Source organism: Chroicocephalus ridibundus, chromosome 1 (assembly GCF_963924245.1).
Source record: "Chroicocephalus ridibundus chromosome 1, bChrRid1.1, whole genome shotgun sequence".
Taxonomy (NCBI): domain Eukaryota; kingdom Metazoa; phylum Chordata; class Aves; order Charadriiformes; family Laridae; genus Chroicocephalus; species Chroicocephalus ridibundus.
Genome location: NC_086284.1, coordinates 96,457,038 through 96,477,842, shown reverse-complemented (window position 1 = coordinate 96,477,842; position 20,805 = coordinate 96,457,038). Strand labels below are relative to the sequence as shown.

The 20,805-nt window shown below is 45.1% G+C and overlaps 2 protein-coding genes across 4 annotated transcripts in view; one reads left to right on the top strand and one right to left on the bottom strand.

The window, feature by feature from the left end:
* The first annotated feature begins 1,793 nt into the window (after nucleotides 1-1,793).
* Nucleotides 1,794-6,374, top strand: RPL8 (ribosomal protein L8). The gene is made up of 6 exons (XM_063344013.1): nucleotides 1,794-1,943; nucleotides 2,213-2,356; nucleotides 3,955-4,096; nucleotides 4,514-4,732; nucleotides 5,775-5,890; nucleotides 6,175-6,374. Exons 2-6 carry the CDS (start codon nucleotides 2,219-2,221, stop codon nucleotides 6,331-6,333), a joined length of 774 nt encoding a protein of 257 aa, XP_063200083.1. The 5' UTR covers nucleotides 1,794-1,943; nucleotides 2,213-2,218; the 3' UTR covers nucleotides 6,334-6,374.
* An 11,289-nt stretch (nucleotides 6,375-17,663) lies between these two features.
* The window catches only part of USP9X (ubiquitin specific peptidase 9 X-linked), a 103,974-nt gene continuing 100,832 nt past the window's right edge, over nucleotides 17,664-20,805 (bottom strand). For all 3 annotated transcript variants that reach the window (XM_063344002.1, XM_063343984.1, XM_063343993.1), the window contains exon 45: nucleotides 17,664-19,496. In XM_063344002.1, the coding sequence (XP_063200072.1) occupies nucleotides 19,362-19,496 (135 nt within the window). In that variant the 3' untranslated portion in view covers nucleotides 17,664-19,361. The remainder of the gene's footprint in view (nucleotides 19,497-20,805) is intronic.

Sequence of the window (20,805 nt, the reverse complement as noted above, 5' to 3'; positions counted from 1 at the left end):
TGGGGGCTTAGTGAGGAGGGAAGCAGCTTCATTTCAAACCATAGCACTGCCTCCGCCTCCTAAAAGTTCAACAGAATAGTGATTGGTGGTAGTGCTCAACACTCGTATTTCTTCAGCACCAAGATTTGACTGGTATCACACATAGCAATACTGTTCTGACAAACCATAGACAGTATTTTTGATCACAATCAGGTGTAAACTACTTCCCTACATTTCTTCAGATCCACAATCCATGAGAAAGTACAGTTAAACAAAACATTTAACCTTATTGTGAGTTCAATCCGGGCTTGGCCAGGTCAGGTAGTACAGTGCTGTTATTCCTTAATGATGCAGGAGTTCGGCTCGTGTTGTTTCTTATAGCAGGGGAAGTCGATTATAAACTTACATCATCACTGATGCAGTTCTGTCATCTACTTGCATGTCTTCTCTGATTCCCAAACTCCATCTTGGGAGGAGTTTGGGAATCAGAGCCTTGGGAGGCTTTCATGAAAGAGTGACCGGTGTAATTTGCTGGTTATATGGCCATTATTTGGAAATTCAGATAGTTCCTTAATGCTCTGCTTCTTGTCAGATTTAGTAGCAAAACCTAACAACGCTCCTGCCCCCACAACTGAAGCCAACAGGAACCATAAATCAAAGCCTCTAGATATTCACACACGGGGTATCAATGTAAACCAAAGTAAGTGGCAGTTCGTTGTAACACGTTGAGCGGTAATATATCAAACCGGGCTCAGGCTGAGAAGCTGGAACACTAGCTGTTTGTTGGAGGGACAGTAACCTCAGAGCCCTTAGTATTAGGATTTTGGTCTGTAACGAGGGATGTGACTTCCATTTGTCCTGGGAAGACTGATGTGGGAAAGGTTATCTGTCAAGAAACGGCAGACACCTAGGTTCCCAGTTCAAGGCCAGGAGAACAATTGCGCATATGGGCCTACACTGATGAGCTTTTCCTCATTTCCGAAGAGTCAATATAAAGTCAAATAGTCCATCTCTAGAGAATTAGGTCATCAGCAGTGACCTCTTGGGGAAGAAGGGCCTCTGATGCTGAAAACCCAGTGGGCTGTTAAAGAAGTTAAGGCACTTTTCATTTCCCCTTCCAGGGCGTAGCACAAGTTGATTAGGAACACTAAGACGATTACCTCTGCTTTGTGTTCTCTCTCAATTATGCCCTAATTAATATCGATAAAAACCTGGCAACCGCAGCTTAAAGCAGCTGCCGGGTTTTGTCTTCAGTCACTTCCTCGCCTGAAATCCACAGCTGTTAAACTGCACAGTGCAGAAATCTCAGAAAAAAATATAATCAGTCAGGGAGCCTCTTCGGTCCGGATAATTAAGAAAGGCTTTGGCGTGACGGCTTATTTTAGGAATGGCTCTTGGCTGGGGGAACCTGGTTGTTTGCGGGAGGCCTCCAGGCAACGGGCTGTCAGCCCTCCCAGCTTTTAAACACCAACTGCCTCCAGAAAACCCCAAAGGAGGGGAGCAAGAGCCCTTTGACGGGAGTGCGGTGGTGGCACTTCCTCCACAGCCCGTCAGAGCTGCCTCAAACGACGTGACGAGCTACCGGAGAAGCTGGCATCGCCGGCCGGCCGGCCTGCCCCAGGCCAGGCCACGGCGCCAGCCGGCAGGGCCCGGGGGGAACCGAGGACGCCCCGCCCGAGAGACCCCGCCCGCCCGGGGACGGGCCACGGCGCCCGGCGCCATCCGGGCGCGGCCCGGGGGGAACCGAGGACGCCCCGGCCGAGAAAGGCGCGGCCCGCCCGGGGACGGGCGGCCCCCGGAGCCGCCTCCCCAGGCCTCTGGAACCGCCAGAGCTCGGTTGCCTGGCAACGGCGCGGCGTGACGTCACGCCCGCGCGACAGCCGCCTGCCCGCCCCGCGCCGGAAGGGCCTTGGCGCGGCGGTGACGTCGGCGCTTCCTTCTTTCCCAGCGAGGCCCTAGTCGAGGTAGGAGCGCGGTTGCTGCCTTCCCGCATCCGCCGCCATCCGCCCCTTGTCTGCGGCCGCCGGTGCCGCCCGCTACGGCTCTGCCCTGCGCGGAGGGACCGGAGGCCCGGACCCGGACCCGGGCCTGGGCCTGGTGCAGCCGGGCCCGGGCCTGATGCTCTGGGCCTGGTGCGGCCGGGCCGGGCAGGGTGTCAGCGGCTAAGGGGGAGGGGTGCCCTGTCTGACGCCACCGCCACTGCTAACGTCGGGTGTCGGGTCTCTGCCCGCAGGACGCCATGGGCCGCGTTATCCGAGGCCAGAGGAAGGGCGCGGGCTCCGTCTTCCGCGCCCACGTGAAGCATAGGAAGGGCCCGGCCAAGCTCCGCGCCGTCGACTTCGCCGAGAGGCACGGATACATCAAGGGTATCGTCAAGGTAAGGGCGGGCCCTGCGCGGCCGGGCTGCTAGGGGTCCGTGGCGGGAAGGGCCCTCAACGGCCTTGTCCCGCAGTGTCGGGCGCCCTGGGACACGCGTGCCTCCTCACCTCGCTTTGTGAGGGGTCTAAGGGCCTGTCAGCAGCGCTCACAGCCATTTCACTGTTCCTTGTTCAGGCTTCTCGGTTTTTTGTTAAATAAGTCATGTTGCTTAAATTAGGGCATGTTCTGGGCTGAGGGGTAGGGTTGTTCAGCACGGAGAAGAGAAGGCTCGGGAAAGACCTTATAGTGGCCTTCCAGTACTTCAAGGGAGCCAACAGGAGAGATGGGGACGAACTTTTTAGGAGGGTCTGTTGTGATTGGACAAGGGGTAATAGCTTTAAGCTAAAAGAGGGAAGATTTAGACTAGATACAAGGAAGGAGTTTTTTACTCTGAGGGTGGTAAAACACTGGAACAGGTTGCCAAGAGAACTGGTAGATGCCCCATCCCTGGTTGCGTTCAAGGTCAGGTTGTTTGGGGCTCTGAGCAACCTGATCTAGTTAAAGATGTTCCTGCTCATTGTATACAGCAGCACATAGACAGCAGTATGCTTTTCTGTTAGACCTTTGCTAACGTAGAAATATCAGCGTGCTTTTATATCACCTACAAACTCTCTGTACCTCATGAAACATGGGTGGAGAGAGATGTCTGCATAGTTGAATGCATCTCTTAAAAAAAATATAATGAATTTTTATAAACACTAAGTAGTATTCATCATCTTACTCCTGAGCAGTGGGGGCAAGGCAGTACTTTTATTTGGGGTCTGGTACAGTGTTTCAGGTGTGCTCTAGGTATTTTTTTGGGGTGTCAGTGACTTAGATTGCAAATAGTGGCACTGGCTACCCATCTGGATGCCCTGAACATCTAGCTGTCTCTTCAGCCATTTAGTGCACGGTCGTCTTCAGGCTGTAGAAAGAACTTTCTTCACACTCACCGTAACTGAGTATAATGATAAAAAGTAAGTAGGTAGCTTTGACTTAAACTTATGTAATAAATAGGGGGGGTTGGGGGCGGGGAAGGGTTGCTCCACGGGGTCGAAAACAGCAGAAAAAACATTAATACTGGACACTAACAACATCTGAGTTTTCCTAGAAAATAGACACATCTTAAAATGCTTTAATTGTTTGACTGTAATTAAATAGATGGCTGTGTATTGAAATCTCAGTGTACTTCAGGAACAGAATAGACATATTTTTTCAGTCTGTGCTCCTTCATTTAGGGGCTTATATGACTTCAGTGTACTTAATATCAGAAGATCAGAAACACGTCCATTTTAAGAAAACACTTGGAGAAATTGCTGCTTGCATCCAGCTTTGCCTCTGCACAAAGGTGATTGGGCAACTACTGAAAGTGAATTTCTTAGTATGGAGGTTGTATTCTTCCAAGTGTGAATCCTCAACTTGTTCATGTCACGAGAAATCAAGATCCCTCTGAGAAGGGGGGTTTCTAAGGAGAATTACCTCAATAGTAATCATCTCCAGTTTTTCTAGTTCTTGGATTTCTACAGAACCTGTGGTAAATGCTGTAACCTGTTCTAAAGCACATCTGTGTTCCAACAGGACATCATCCATGATCCTGGCCGAGGCGCTCCCCTTGCCAAGATTGCCTTCCGTGACCCGTACAGGTTTAAGAAAAGAACTGAGCTGTTCATTGCCGCTGAGGGTATTCATACTGGTCAGTTCGTTTACTGCGGCAAGAAAGGTGAGTTCAGACGGGAAGTGTGTTGCCTGGGTAGTTTCAGAACACTAAAGCAGATGTCATCTGAATACATGAAGCCCGGTATGTTTAAGTGCAGTTGCGAGCCATCACAAAGCAGTAGCTTCAAGCAAATGTAGCTTTCCCTCTCCTCACACAGCCTGCTTTGATGAACAAGCCTAACCACAGTTCTTGTCGAGTGTTTGGGTTGTTCTGTCTAGAGTCCCGCTTTGCCTGCCTTTCTGTTACACTGAACGCGAAGCTTGTGTTTCAAGTCGAACAATAAAAAGTGCCCCTGCCTGTTGCTGCTGAAGCGTTTATGCGGTGCCCTCCTCCTGTGCACAAAGGCCCATACTAGGTAGAACTGTAATTCAGGTACAGGAGCCTGAATGAAGCTGTTGATGCTCCGATTGCTCTTTGCAGCTCAGCTGAACATTGGCAATGTTCTACCTGTTGGCACCATGCCGGAAGGCACCATCGTGTGCTGCCTCGAGGAGAAACCTGGTGACCGTGGAAAGCTGGCCCGTGCTTCTGGAAACTACGCCACTGTTATCTCTCACAACCCTGAAACAAAGAAAACCAGAGTGAAGCTGCCTTCTGGCTCCAAGAAAGTGATTTCTTCTGCAAACAGAGCTGTTGTTGGTAAGGAGTGGCAACTATGAACTTGTCACTGAGTTTACAGACTGCTAAGCAAGCTTTCAAACAGGGCCCTAGTTCCCAATATTGTCTAGAAAATAGCATAATTTACAGTCTGGACCCAGGATTATGCACAGGCACGGTCTGTGCACAGGTACCTAACTTGTATATTACACCTGTGTTACTTTCGGCATAGGGAACTTAAACTTGGAGGTAGTTTGACCTAGCGGGAGGACAGAAAAAAAAGATGCTGATTGTCCTCAAACTATGATGGAATTGCTCAGCCTGTAAAACCTGCAGGCCTTGGGGAAGAACTTCTGCAGAAAATGGCATTGGTGGTTTCCTGCGTCTGATACAGAGACTGAGCCTGTGGGGGTAGTGCTGGAGGTGTCCTCAGTTGGGTGAAGTATTCTGGAAGGTCTGACAAGGAAGGAAAAGACCATTGTCAAAACGCAGAGGTTTTACCAGGTTTGTTGTACACTTGACTGGCAGCTGAGGTGGCTGCTGTACGCAGTCAGCAAGTGACACAGAATGACAGAACGATAGGGGTTGGAAGGGGTTGGAACTCGCCTGCCTCTGCGTAGAAGACCCCAAAGTGAGTAATCTGTGGTCTGTTACTCGAGTAAAGTTGACTAAATAAATCATGAAACAACTAGGCATTAAACTTCAAAGGACTTGAAAGTCCCGTTAGCTCTTTCAATTCATACTATTGCTAATGTTACCCAAGAAATTTTAGCAATAAAACTGGTAATGCTTTAGAAAGTGTTAAACGCAATCCTCTATGTATGGATTGAAAAATGATAATTAAAGTATGCGTCCCCTTGCAGACCAGTTAGTGTGTGGCTGGTAGCTTGAGTCTGATCTCGCTGTTAGCACTGGCTGGAAAATACTAGTCTGAATACACAGTTGGGGCTGTTTGGGATTGGTCTTTAGAAGCTTATTCCTAGAACTTGAATATTATTAGGAATTAGTCTTGTTCTTTGAACACTTTGTTTTGCACTCGTCTGTTACATTTGTGTGTTACCATTCCTGATATTTTTTTTTTCAGGAATTGTTGCTGGTGGGGGTCGTATCGACAAGCCCATCCTGAAGGCTGGCCGGGCCTATCACAAGTACAAGGCGAAGAGAAACTGCTGGCCGCGTGTCCGTGGTGTGGCCATGAATGTGAGTCCATTTTCAATTACAGTTTCCGCTCTCCTTTTTTATGGTTTAGAAAGGATTTGTTAGATACGGGGAGGAGTCTGGCATGTATCTGGAAAGAGAGCTTCATACACTATCTTGTAATTGCACGCTTAATCAGGGTAGTTAGCAGCCCTTGATAGTTACTGCATTGTATGAAAAATGAAGCAGTTAAATTGTTTGTTCTCTTAAATCAGTTTATTGCTGCTAACCATCATTACTCACTTCTGTTGTTAATTATATTGATGACATGCTTTCCTTTTCCACAGCCTGTAGAACATCCCTTTGGTGGTGGTAACCATCAGCACATCGGGAAGCCTTCAACCATCAGGAGAGATGCTCCTGCTGGACGCAAAGTTGGTCTCATTGCTGCGCGTCGTACGGGTCGACTGCGTGGAACAAAGACTGTGCAGGAAAAGGAGAACTAAAGACCCAGCATGGAGTTCACAGAATAAATTTCTAAAACACAGCTTGTGTGAAATTCGAGTTATCTGTTGCTGAAGTGCGGCTGAAATAGGGGTAGTGTTCAACTTCAGCAGGGGCAGTTGTGAGTGGAGATGGTTTTTTCCCTCCCCGCCTTGAAGAGCAGGAATTCTTCCAGCTGGCATTTTCAGTCTGTAAGCAGGTACCGCAGGCTGGCATAACTTGGTGTTCATGCTCTTGCGCCCAGGTGTGACGTTGACACTGGCCCAGTGGGGTCGCTTAGGCCTGACAAAGCAGTACAGGCTGATCGGGTAATCCCATGGTTACCCAATTTAACCTATGAATCTAGCTGAAATGGTTAAAGGGTGCTTGGTTTTCTAAGTTCCTCAGCTCCAAGATAAAAATGGAAAACCATGATCTCCTGTGGAGGAAAAGCTTGTGAGTAATAAAAGTCCTTACAGAGGAAGTGTTTCAGCTCTTGTTGCCATCAACTTTGGACCTCCTTGTTGAACCATCAAGCCTCAAACAAATCAAAACTACAAACCCAGAAGTTTATGCTCGCACCCACTGCCACCTTTACTCCATGTTTGGAAAGGGCAAACAGCTTCACCGTTCTCCTTTGCAGGCAGAGTGGGGTCCAGCTTGTCATGACGGGATAGTCTAAAGCCAGAACTCCTGTGTTCATGTTCTGCAGCCCCTCTGGCTTTGCTGGTGACACACAATGGTGTTGGCGCCATGGTGGTACCACCGCTCCCTCCCTATCAGCACAGCCTTCTCGCCTGCCTCCCTCTGCCAGCGGTACTCAGGTCTTGGGTGCTCCCTGGCAAAATGAACTGACGTAGAATAGTAGAGTTGGAAGGGACCTTAAAGATTTAAGTCCAACCCCTGCTGCCATGGGTAGGGACACCTTCCACTAGACCAGGTTGCTCAAAGGCCCATCTGGCCTGGCCTTGAATGCTTCCAGGCATGAGGATGACATCCAGGGACAAGTATGCTCTCCGCCAGCACAGCGCCTGGTCCTACTCTGCTGTCTTGTCTTCAGCCAGGGTTGTCACTGCTGCAAGCTCGGGCAGAGGGAAGTGGTCAGGTCCGGGTTCTTATGGCTGACCCACTTGATGTTCTTCAGTCATAGTCAGTCTGTTGCAGTCAGCTCCTGCATAGCTGGAAGTGGCTACCAGACGAGACAGTGGATTCCTCTGTGGGCTCGATGTTCCCAAACATAGTAAAGCGATGATCCTTTGGGAGACATGACAAGGTACATGGAATGCAAAAGCATATTTGCTCTTCAGAGAAAAAAAATTCTTTCCCTTAAGGTTCAGGGTAGTTCCATGTATTCCATGCCACAATCAAAATAATGCTGCTGATCCCAAAGTGCCTGTGTCAGACCTTCACCTACGAGTATGACTACATGACGAGAAAGGCACCAGACCACATTTAGGAAAAACCTAAAAAGCAATGTCAAGTTTTGTTTCTGTTTATTTACCCCAATACCATCAACATCTGCGAAAGTTCATGCCTCATGCCTCATGCCTCAGAAGCTCTTGCTTATGTGCCCATATTCTCCTGCCGTGGATCTAAATTTAACACTCGTTCTCCCAAACAATATCGGAAGAAGAGCAGTTAAAGTATTTAATGTTCAAATGACTACCTTGACAAGCGCCAAGTTAAGAAAGATTTCACAATATGGCAAATACAGTAGAAGTTTCCTCACACGACAGCTGTACTCTCGGGCTGTTGGTACAAAGAACTTCCAGAACAACTTCTGTTAAATGCACCTAAATGATACACAGAAACCATGGCTTCCAATCACGCTTGGATTTGTTGACTCCATATATTTTCTAGGGAAGGGGAGACTTTTACTGACAATCCTTGCCAGATTTGTTGCTGATGCCAGGCTCTGAGAGGTAGACCACAGACTGCCAGGTGTCCACAGCCAGCGGCTGGAATATGGGTGTGCGAAATCTATAGGTATGGAGCACAAATAAATAAGTACCGTATTGCTGAAGGTAGCTACAAACACATTTAATGTAAATATACAGAATGCAATGCTAAATGTCACTTTAAATCCACAGGGTAGTATGAGGATTTTGAAGATTTGAGTCCATTCTCCAAACTGAGGCACAGTTGCTCTCGTTGCAAGTAGCCATTATTAAAACACAGTCCCTTGTTAGAAAGTTTGCAACAAATCGGAGGCTTATCTTTCATGGTTGCAGCCCACGGCCTGAATGTGCACAACGTCTACCTTGGAAAGACCACCTGGAAATGAAAGCCAGGGTTGTGAAAAATCCTGCAGTACGTTCCAAATATTACCTACCCGGTAACTGTGCTAAACAGGGAGTTAGCGCCACTCGACCGAGGAGAATTGGGTATGTCCCTTCGGTCACACAGGAAGGCTTTAAATGCGTGAAAAGGCAACAACGTGGTCCCTGGGGCAAGGCACATTTCAGAGCAGTAGGACAGGACCCCTCGGACAAACTGGACCAGAGGAGCTGACGAAACCAGAGGTGGAATCTTAGGCAAGATGGTGCTTGAAAAAAATTGTGGGGAGCCCGTGTGTGTGTGTTTTAACATGTGAATTTATGTTTGCATGCATCAGGCTGAACCCGCACCCTGGTGGAACTACACCACGAGTAGGCTGAAGGTGGCACAAAGGATCTGACACGTTTAACCATGATCTAATGGCTGGTCCGGGGATTCACAGGTGAGAGATTTACTGTACCGTGAAGTAAACTGATTGGAAATAGCCCCCCTCATTTCCCACCTTGGTCGGTATCGCCTCCATCACGCAGCACATGGATGCCTGCTGCACTCCACTGCTACGCAGCTCGGGTACCGCTACAGCCATAAAATGCCAACAGAAGAAATCAAAGCTCAAGCGTCCCCCTTCTGCCGCCTTCCCCTGCCTCTCCACGAGGCACCGGTTCCCCACCAGCAGCCGGCAGGGTGGTCCCTCCACCCCTGGCTCTAAACCCTCCTTTCTGTTGAGAAGCTGCGGACCACAGACAGCAGGGAAGAGAACCGCTAACCTGCTGGGGAAGCGGGTGCACTTCTGAGCTCCTAGCTTCACTGAAGAAGCTTTAATACAAAGCCACTTTTGAATGTTTGCAAGGGCATGCAGCGACAGGACGAGGGGCAATGGTGTTAAACTAGAGCAGGGCAGGTTTAGATGAGACATTAGGAAGAAGCCCGTTACAATGAGGGTGGTGAGACACTGGCACAGGTTGCCCAGAGAGCTGGTGGAGGCCCCATCCCTGGAGACATTCAAGGCCAGGCTTGATGAGGCTCTGAGCAGCCTGATCTGGTTGAAGATGTCCCTGCGTACTGCAGGGGGGTTGGACTAGATGACCTTTAGAGGTCCCTTCCAACCCAACACATTCTGTGATTCTATGAATGTAAGTTAGCAAACTAAACGCAAACCACGTTCAATAGAACACGCATGGCACCCTTGCACAGTCTTGTGCTTCTCCTACCCCCATAAATCATTGTACGCTTTTATATTCACTCCTAGTAATTGTATTTTAAATGTATACCATATTCAGCAACCTCTTGCTCAAACCAGCTGTTCGTATCGGCATGACAGAGTACACGGTTGATTTGTTTATACAGCTTATATCCAGGATACTTACTTCATGGAGGAGTGTCTCAATTCCCAGCCCTAGTGCTGCACAGAGGACCTGAGCTACTATACGTGTAGTCAAACTTCCAAAACTACAGCCCTGCTTATTGTCAAAACAATAATAATTAAAAAAATCTCCTGTAAAGATCGGAATGGCTACAAGGACATCAGAAATCTTGAAGCAAACTCTGTTTTAAAGAAAGAGGTTAAACGTTCACGTGAGAATTTCAGTGGTTATTTCCAGTATAAGGCTTTCTTTGCTAAAAAAAAAAAAAAAGAAGAAAAAAAAAAAAGCGATACATACCAGTGAAGCACTAAAAAGTCTTCCTTTAGAAGGGCTTCCAATTTCCACCAACTGAAAGACCAAACAGCCTTTTCTTTATATTTTCTTAAGGGTGTGTTGTGACACACCAAGTCCTACCTAAGCATCGACACGTATCACAAATCCTTTCGTCGTGATAGAACACCCTCATTTAACATCGTTATCCCTTTCCGATCCGACTGCTCCGCCGACACCTCGTCAGCCGACGGCCGTTGCACAGACAGCTCGCGCTTGGGCCGAGACCCACACGGCAGAAGCGAGACGTCACCCAGGGATGGGCAAGGCTCACCTCCCTCCAGTCCCTTCCACACCACCATCTCCCAGTCCTAACTGGGACGCCGGCAAACCAGCTGCCCGCCCTTGACAAATCAAAGCGGGGAGGGGGTGCCCTTTCTGGAGGAGCCACAACCTGCTCCACACCAATGCAGGGAGGGAGGGAGGGAATACAAAGGGAGATTCAAGGAAACTCTGTAAGGCAGAAGAAGGTCGGGGCAAATCCATCCCGAAAGGTTTTGCAAAAAGAAGAGAGGGAAACACGCTTCGGCAACAAAATTGTACTGCTGACTCTGTTATCTTGAAGTTACCGGGTAAGTGTGTATCAAAACCAGGAGAAACGCTTTGGGCCGTATTTTCAGCTAATGTAAAAACCACAGGAGCCCAAATTGTAAAAGGTTTCAGGGAGTCAGGCGATCAATAAATCAGTACGTATTTCACAGTCTCCGCAGAAGTTAAATTAAAAATTGGCTGGTTTTGTCCTGTGGCATTAATGAATTCTCAGAGGGAAATGTGAGAACAGAACACATTCCTGGGAGTCGCTTTACAGTTTTGCTCTCTTAATCAAAAACTTTCTTCTCCCAACTATCAACTACCAGGATACATCCAAAATTTACCTTGAGTTCTTATTTTTGCTAATATGTCGATGTCCAGAGAATTTACACACACGCCCACTCAGACGGGTTACATCAACCAGAGCTACAATAAACTCGTGTGTTAGCTGCTTCCACAGGCATCTGGGTTAAATTGGGGTTTGTTTGTTTGTTTGTTTGTTTGTTTTTTATTTTTTTTTAATTTAATGTCAGTACTACAAATTCCCAGTAATTTGCCATTATTTTGTATATTCATTTACATGTCTTCAAAGGCAGTGCCAAGAGCAAACACAGCAAACCAGAGGCTTCCATTAGCCCTCTGTTACACTCACTTCAACTTCATTTTAGGTGATGGCCCCCACTCTGGTAGAGCAAAGCCACTGGGTAATTAGCGGCTGGGGAAACACAGGGGTGACAGCAGCTATACAGCAGCCTCCATCGGCTTTTAACAACCAGGAATGTGAGAGGACACTTGTCCCTGGAATAACCACCCAATTCGGAGGAGAGGCAAGTGCCATTTACAGAAGCCTTTGGCCCTCAGCGGGCAGGAAGGTGGAGCGACCCCCAGGAACGTCCCCGTGCAGCCAACTCTTCTCCAGCGACCACAGTGCAGCCAAGTCGGTCCTTAGGTGCTTATAATAGATTCAGAGGCAGCAGCGAACCTGGCTACTTTCCCCGAGGTAAGGACACCCCAGCTTTTATTTCCGTCTTCATCACAGCCAGTCTCCTCCATCCACAACTTTGTTATGCTCTATGTCAACAAATTCAACACAAGAGTCCTCCACTAGCCCATTCTTCAGTTAAGTCCACATTTTATTTATGGTTTGCTGTTGGTACTTCAATCAGATTTATATACACATAATCTAAAACCTACATCAAAATCATGTTGACTGCTCTGAAGACCGAGAGAAGTGACACGATTGAAGTTTTCTTCCACAGCTATATGGTAAGTCTACATTCCCATAGCAGTTTTTTTTTGGTTCAGGTTGCAGAAGTGTTGAGAAAGCCAACGCCAGGTCTCTCTCTCGGCCTCGGAGCGGCAGGGTTACACAGTTCTCTTGTCAGCATTTCAGTCTCACACACATCCACGGTAGCCATCTGTGACATTTCTTTCTAGGTAAAACGCCCGGGTTGACCTGCAGGATACCGGCTTTTCTCATTCTGCCATCTCTCCCTTCCTAACTCCTCACCGTCATCAAACGTAGCTAGAAAAGGATACACCTCCCTGCGGGTGCATTATTTGAACAGTGTTAGTTGCGAAAGGGTTTTACGCCACTTCACACGGGGGTAGGGCGGCAGCACGAGAGGCTGAGCACAAGTGTTTGGCGAGTCCACGTGGTGCCACCCGAAAAATGCCAGTTCCTTTGTTCTGATGCGAACGTACGTACGCACCTACACACGCACCTACTCTTGGAGTCAGCGCCTCGAGTGATTTCATGCACACCCAGGGGCAGGCAGGGGCCGCCCAGAAATACTCAGCCTGACCGGGTATTTCCGCACCCGTATTGGCCCGACCCAGGAGAAACTGGCTAAAGAAGAAAGTGGCTAAAGCCGCTCACCGGCGTGTCCGCCCAGGGCGGCTCGGCAACGAACGCCAAGAGGTAGAAAGTATTGACAGAACTAAGCGCGCGAAGCCTCTTGCTCAGCCCCACCTCCCTGCCCGGACTTGCAGAGAGGATTCAACTCGGTGGACAGATCGTAGAGGAGAAAAAGAACAGTAGGAAATGCTTTATATGCTACTTAATCGATTTCTCGCTAGAAATCGCTTCTTCGGCGCTTGGGGAAGCCCGTGGTTCAGGCGAGTTCACCCCGGGAGGGCTCAGACTCTGCTGTGGGAGCGTCGCGTGTGAGCCCAGGCAAAGCACGCTCGGCATTCCCAGTTCCCGAGGGAATACACACAGCACGGCCTCTCTCCCTTCACTGAAATTTCCATTTTCACTACTTCACCTGTTCTTACTCACGCAGCAGGACAGGCAAGATAGAATTTGAGAGTATCATTAAATTTTGAAGACCTGGTCTTCATGTTTCTAAGCTTTTGGATTTGCTTCGAGAAGACTTTCTAAGGACTCTAAAGCACCTACCAGATATTTAAATACAATCAAGTATATTAAAAAGCGTCCTTTCAATCAGCCTTTTTTTTTTTTTTTCCGAAGTAGAAACCTATCGTTTTTTTTTAGAAACGAACTGCTCAAGATAGAAAATGAAGCAAAACGCAACACACTAAGCTACAGAATTCAAGACTGCCATCAGCAGCACGGAAGCTCTCACATCCCACATACATTCTGAGAAAATTTTTCAGAGGTGCCAAAGCCCACCTGGTCAAAGCTGTGGCTGCTGCTACTGCGGACTAAAAGGCTCCAGCTGGGAGCAGGGGGCAGCCTGGCTAACACGGTTCTTTCGTAGCAGCTACCAGCAACACAGCAGGTGCAGGCAGAAAAGGAGGTAAAACCCCCCAGTCACGGCAAGTGAAGGGATTTGCTTCCAAGAAAATACAAAAATATTAAATGGAGAATGATGCTGGCAATCCAGAGTGAGAAACTGGGCAAGAAAAAATGGTAAGAAATGATGGAGCAGGATTTTAGAAGTGCTGGAGAAGAACTGAGCAGCGCTTCACTAAATAAAGCCACAAAACAGGCCAACACCTTTAAAAGCTGCATCCACAGAGGTATCCTTACAGGAAAGCAAAGTAACTGCTCGCTTAATGGCTCAGGTGAAACCACACTTGGAAAGCGTTCATCCAGTCCCGGTCACTGCAGGGAAATGGAAACAGCGCATCAAGGAAAAAGGAAATGCGGCTCAGGGAACTGGCTTATATGGGGGGGGAAAAACATTGAAGGATTTTGCTCTGGTAAGGAGTAAAGGGGACGCAAGTGCAAACGCATCAGGAAGCTGCAAACCGTGCAGCTGACAATGCTCAGGGCAACGTAAACCAAATTGCTGGAATAGCAGTTGTAAATTAAGAATAAAAATTAACATCCTCAGACACTTTAAATAGCGTACGAAGAGAGGAGGAGGGAATGATCTTATGTTCCTGCACTGGATGTTCTTCCATGGCTGGATTTTGGATGAATTCATAGAACCTGTTTCCTTTTTTCCTCTCCTATTTTCATTATTCAGTGTTAAAAACTAGAAGACATTTGCAAATTATTTTGACCACTGAAGACCGACGCTGTCGTTTCAGAGTTGTGCTGATGTAATTAAGGATATAACAAATTCTTCTACAGAAACAGCCTGTAGGTCAGTTTTATTATCAAAAAGTGGATTTAAGAATTCGAATTCTAAAGCTAAAAAATAGAGCTGGGTATTCAAAATCTGATGAAAAGTTAGCCCTTACTCAGGAGTGTTTTTCTCCTTCAGAAACTGGTTCTCCTGTGCTTGTTTTGATTTAGTTGTCTGCAAATATGTGTACATGAAGTAAAATAGCTGTCTCTCGTGCCGCCTGCTGACTTATCTGCGTTGATCCCCGCAACACAACACCTTCAACTCTTATGGCGCCGAAATCAACAGGACTCATACAAGTGCCGTTGAAATCCATGGATCCCCCACAGCTTGCACTGGAAAAGCAGGTTACAGGATGAGGATCTCAGAACTTAAGTGCTGGAATCTACGCCAACACACTTCTGCGAACAGCCTGCCTGTGAACAGACACTACAGGGGCAGGACTGAACGCTTTGCTCTCGTACAAAAGGACAGAAGAATGGCTATTTGACATTTTAACACAGTCCAGGAGAAATTTTTATACCTTAGAAATCAAAGGACATTTATAGTACGAACCTTAAGAAGTTACGTCGTGTAAAAAGTGACAGTGCTCAGATTGGGTGAAAGCCCTTCTAGTGCAGTAGAGCTGCCTAGTCTGTAACGGAGGGCGAGTCCCAGCATAAATGACTGCATTAACATGATAATCCCCAAAAACCGACAGAAGGAAGGTATAAGGAACAGGCTGGCACAGTATGGAGGGCACATATAGGGCGTGTTGCTTGTGCTGCGGCTGCACAGGGATCTTTACCGCACTAGTGAAGACCCGCTGTAGCTGCAAGCCAGAAAGAAAATGCACTGAGCTTTCAAGAGCTGTTTGTTTGCTGTCGTCTTCCTCACGAGACCACTTGCAAGAGGGACAGAAATCACGCAGAAGGATGTAGCTGGGTTTCCTTCACCTTGCTTTCCGTTTATTGTCGCACCGCTGTGCAGCATGCCGTACGTACAAGACGGCTCCTACTTATCCCCCAGAAAGCCTCTTTTGTCTTGCTCTAGATAGAAGGTAGGCGTAGACTTGATTCCCAAGACTGTGAGAAAAGTGGTATCGTGAACATGACGGAGAGCACAGGAGGTAAGAAGACGGGGAGCCAAAATGACTGTTGCCCTGATTACACTGTGCTGGAGCAGGGCCACAAACAGGAAACTCCCACACCTGCCTTAAGGGATGCAAGGTCAGCATCAGCGCCTCACCCTCCCAAAAATTAAGGTGTGTGTCTTTCACCACAGGGGTGAATTTGCGAGTGTGGACTCACAAGGTTTAACTAGGCTATTTAAACACTTAATAGGTTACTCTGCAAATTTCCTAACATGCCACTTCTTCCTCTGATTTATATAGCTAGCCTTTAACTTACATGTGCAGTTAAATTCATTGCATTGAAAGCCTCACTGCAATGCCTAGTGACTAAACACACGGCAACAAAAACATTGAGCCATTTTGCCTTGACATAATTGATCAGCCTATTCATTTCTGGCAAAAGATTCGGAGGTAGACAAAATTTATTGAAACCAAAAATGAAGTAAATTGCTACAGCAGCCAATTTTTGCCCATTTAACTTTGGCAGAATGGCTAATCTCATTCTCTCCTGGAACTTAAGAAATATATAGAAATTTTGGAACCGTAAGTGGTTTTTCATGATACATATGCTAAAACACACAAGCTAGGCACAACACAGTGGCTGAGAAGGCATAATAGCAATTACCATAACACAATTTTCCCACATCGTCTAAAGTAAAAGTTTCACTTTGAAAAAAAAATAAATATAAAATTAAATGTCATTGTGGAATTTCATTTTTTTTCTGGCTCAATTTCAGCAAGATACACTAGCTTTAAAAACAGAGAACTTAAATTTTCAGAGCTGGTAGTCGGCAGGGAAATAATCTGAAAAATTCCAAGCCAAGCCGAGGCCTTTTCTGCTTGTGCATCACCACTAAATCAGGTTCTGCACGGCAAATTCAGCTTTGACTGAACCCTGTGCAACCTCATTGCTGTCAATGGGATAACACAGGTGTAGGTGACCAACTTTGTGACCAAAACACTACATTTACTGATACACAAACAGTAACCAAATTCCTTTAATATATGGCTGTCCTGATCTTTTAACACTAACAGTACCAAGTGTTAAAAGGTTACTTTAGTCACTGAACAAGCACAATCCAAATGTACAAGAGGGAGAAATTCTGCTTAGTCAGGTTATGGATTTCCCCCTAGGTCAAACTATACATTAATCACCATATAACATGAACCTATGAATGTTCATTTTTTATGTATCTGATGTTACATTGTCAGGAGCACGAGTAATTGCTTTACTATTTATTGGCTCGTTTTATGGAAGACCAGAGATTCCCTAGTAACTGTTCTCAACAGAAAACAGGACTGAAATTAGCGATGGGGGAATTAAATCTTTAGGCACTTTGAGGAGTACTACTGTAAAGTGTGCCATCAACAATGAGGTACTGTGTATCGCCTAAAAATGGCCACTGCCAAAATGCCGTGACTGTAACACGCATATGGAACTTTTTGCTTGTACAATATTTGTTAAGTACAATTCAAAATCGTTTTGCCCAGAGCGAAGCAAACATCGCAGCTTTTACTGTAGCTGTCCGTTTAAAAGCAGCAGCTGCAACAAACAATCCAGGCTATCCTTCTTCAAAGTCACAAAGATGCACAAGATTCTCAATTTGCCGCTGAAAAACAAGTGCCCCTGCAGTCACCCTCAATTCAGGACAGAGGGGTGTATGACTGAAGAGAGGCACAGGCTTAAATTGTCACAGGTCTGACACGTCTCTACAATCATTGCACTACTAAAAGCAAACACATTTGGCAAGGATGAACTATATTTTACCTACGTAGTAAAAAATACATAATAATCACCTCTGAGATAGCTTGTTTAACAATTCCTGGTCCGAATAAATATGAACTGGTTCAACTTGAGTACTCGGTAGAATTTTTGAGTTAAAACCTCCAACAAGCACTCCCAAACATAAATGGGAACACTATATCCAAATTTACTAAGTCCAGGTAAAATGGTATAACTAAAAAACTATGAAAAAATCTGAATTAACTTGAGCTCTAGGGAAAACGTGGAAGCATAGAAGTGATCGTCGCTACACAGCATATTCAAAAATCTTCTGTGTCCCTTCCTTGTTACACTAAATGCATAAGCATGCACTTGCGATCGAATTTTCCTTTGTTTGTTTCAAAACTACAAGACCTTTAATTTGACAAGCAGCTTTGTTTCTATCAACTCATTTGTAAAAAACACCATCAAGCTTGTGCTCATTAAATATATATATGTATATATAAAAACATACAAAAAGTACAAGATAAATCACATTAAGAAACTTTTACAGTGTAATTGTCCTGATTATTTTATTCTTAAGGGCCAATTTTTTTTGTGCACAGAATCTCAATGTGACTGTTGTTCCAGAATTCAGCATAGTGCCACTGCACAGAATTCACCTTTCTGTGCAGTCCAATAAAAAAAAACCACCCCAAAACAACACACACCACAGGACAAAACATTCTTCTTAAATCAAATTCTATTTGTGAATTCAGCAAAATAATTTCTATAAAATAAAACAGCAAAATATTTAAATAGTATAGGGTGGGCTGTATCTGTTTTGCAGGGGTATTTGGTTTTTAGACAGGTTCCAAAAAAATTACACACATTCAAGTTACCAATTTTCATTTAAATACAGTATTTACTGATGCGTTTCTTGAAGTCTTTAAACAAATGTTTATTCTGGAATAGAGATACCTCAGAATTGTATTTGACTAACCAGTAGTTTCTTTTATCATTAAACCCTGCTTCTAATGTTAAGATTTCCTGTATAATGGATAAAGAGCTAAGACAATTCTCGCTTTCAAGTAGAACTGTGAACGAGCAGAAAACCAGCAAGTTAACTTGGTGCAGTGGCACTCACAAGTACTGTGTGATCTCGTTGACTTCCACTTCTCTGGGATGCAGTAGAAGGAAAGTGTTAGAAGTTTATCTAATAAGCTCTACCAAAGAAACAAAACAAGCACACCAAATACAGTCTATTATGCTCCAGGCATCCTGGCATAGCAAATTTTTGCATATTTGTTTTAAATCTTTTAAATTCCTATTACTGAAAACTAAGTGTTCTTTATCCCACCCAGAGACAGAACTGTCAAACATCAGATGTGAGGAACATATGTGAAACTGAAAACCACTTGTTTGTCACATTTTCCCCTCCCCATTTTATAGTCTAGGTGTAAGAAGAAAAAGTTCTGAGCAATACAGTTGTCACATTGGGACAACTGCAGTCACGGTTTTTTTCCCCCCTCATTGGCTACACTAACTTGGTGTGAAGCCATGCTAAATGTTACAGCATAACTATAGCTTCAAAGTGATTAACCTAATACCAGAATGAAAAAGGCAATGAAAAAAGATCTAGAAACAATGTTACATCACCAATTTTCCACATCAACCAAATAATTAAAAGGTTACCAGCCATTACGTTGCTCATAGTAAAATCGACTCCAGTGGCAAAGAATTAACATGAAACTATTTTTGTGGTTGACATGGATAGGCTTTTTCGTAAAGGAGTTGATCCGACTGCCAGGAGGCAGGCAACACTGGTTGCAGAGCGCAGCAGATATATCAAGAAATTATTTTTTTGTTTTTGTAGATCTGTGAGTCTCATCAAGACAAAAAAAATGTTTCTTGCTCAAGAATTAACAGTCAAACATTAATATACTATATACACCTTTGCCATTTACACATTAGCATCAGGCCATTTATTACAAAACACTATACACTTTCCACTGCAGGCGGGTTATATATTGACAGCAATTTTCTGCAGATAAGACAGTGAATAGACTCTCCACTCCATGTTGATTAGGAATAGTTTTTCTAGTTTTAAATATTAGCCAGACACAGAGAAAGGTTGGACTGTAAGGCCTGGGTGCACAGTCTTGATGGAGCAAGTTAATTGATTATGTGCATTTCACTAATCTTTTGTCTGAGGCGGGGAAACTTCTTCACTGCCTTCATAATTTTCTTGTGCTCGTTGGCCAGTTCTCTGAGGGTTGTTCATATGATGCGCTGCCGGGCCTGTATATGGCTGTCCATGCACATGGTTATTCTGTAATAAAGCATAAACATTTTAAAGGGACATTAAACTTGTGGACTGTCTCCTAACCCCTTACTTGCTTTCCCCCTGTACATTCAGACCATTCAGAAGCATTGTCAAGTACACTGAACTTCTTGCGTAGTAATACCTATAGGAACACACATCACAGTTTCTTTATTCCCCTGAATCACATCTTTCACTTACCTTTTTAATCTACACAGAAGGTAAACAAACTTTCAACTTGTAAAGATAAAAGGATTAGTTAAAATAGTCATCTCAGCTTTTGAATAACAAACATTTACATGCAAAGCAAAAGCAGCAAGAAAGAAAAAAAGGGAGACAAAAAGAGGCTGCCTATGTGCTGCGGACATTAAACTGTGCACATATTTTATCAACGGATTCAACCACCTTGAATTTTTTTCTGAAGAAACTGGAAAAAAGCACACCTGTATTTATGCAGCACACTTTAATTTTTAAGAGGGAAACATTTAATGTTACAGAACTGAATGAAATCTAGACCAGTAGTTTTCTCCAGATGCTCTGTCCCAATCTAAAAACTCATACGCATATCTAGCAAATGAAAACATCTCACCTATCTACTGTTTTGCAGAGTTTAACCAACTGTGGAGAAACCGGGAATATGAGGATTGTGTGTGTTAGTGAGAAACGCCATCTCTTGCATGAAAGTGAACACATCACACGGGTAACGGTGAGGTTACAGTGTGTGTCTGAACTTGGGAGCTCAGAAAGGAGTGGGAAAATCTGCATGACTTACCAACTGCTCTGCTGAGAACATCAAGTAAGGAAAGCAAGATGGAGGGAAAATGGGTTTGGGCAGGAGAGGAAATTAAATTAGCAGATTTGGAATATAAAAAAAAATAAACTGGAACAAAAAACGGCAAATAAGTGGGCGACCTACTAATTTAGTCAATTCAATTAAAAACCTGGTTATGATTTCTTTCAGATCTGGCTTTCCACTGAAAGATACTAACAAAGCAGCCATTTAACATGAAAACAGGTTTAGATTTCATATGTACTTAAGATTTAGAGATCAGTGTTCATAGCACAAATTATACATAACAAAGCCATCTGCATTTTTCTGAAAGCCTTCCAGTTACTGAAACTGAAATTCACGATGCGAGGCTTGATTTTGCATTTAAAAACAAGAAAGCAACTCACAAAATATTATCAATGTCAACAAATACAACAGAATCAATTTCAGTATGCACATCTGTCCCCCCTGTTCTTTCTACGGATGATTAATCCCTGATCTGCCAACATTAAAATTCTCACCTGAAAGTCTTCAGTGCTATCTGAAACC

Excerpts from the sequence above, each read along its gene's own strand:
- RPL8 (XM_063344013.1), top strand. The coding sequence starts at position 2,219 with ATGGGCCGCGTTATCCGAGGCCAGAGGAAGGGCGCGGGCTCCGTCTTC. Across the intron at positions 4,097-4,513 it reads CGTTTACTGCGGCAAGAAAG|CTCAGCTGAACATTGGCAAT; the intron begins GTGAGTTCAGAC and ends TGCTCTTTGCAG. Across the intron at positions 5,891-6,174 it reads TCCGTGGTGTGGCCATGAAT|CCTGTAGAACATCCCTTTGG; the intron begins GTGAGTCCATTT and ends CCTTTTCCACAG.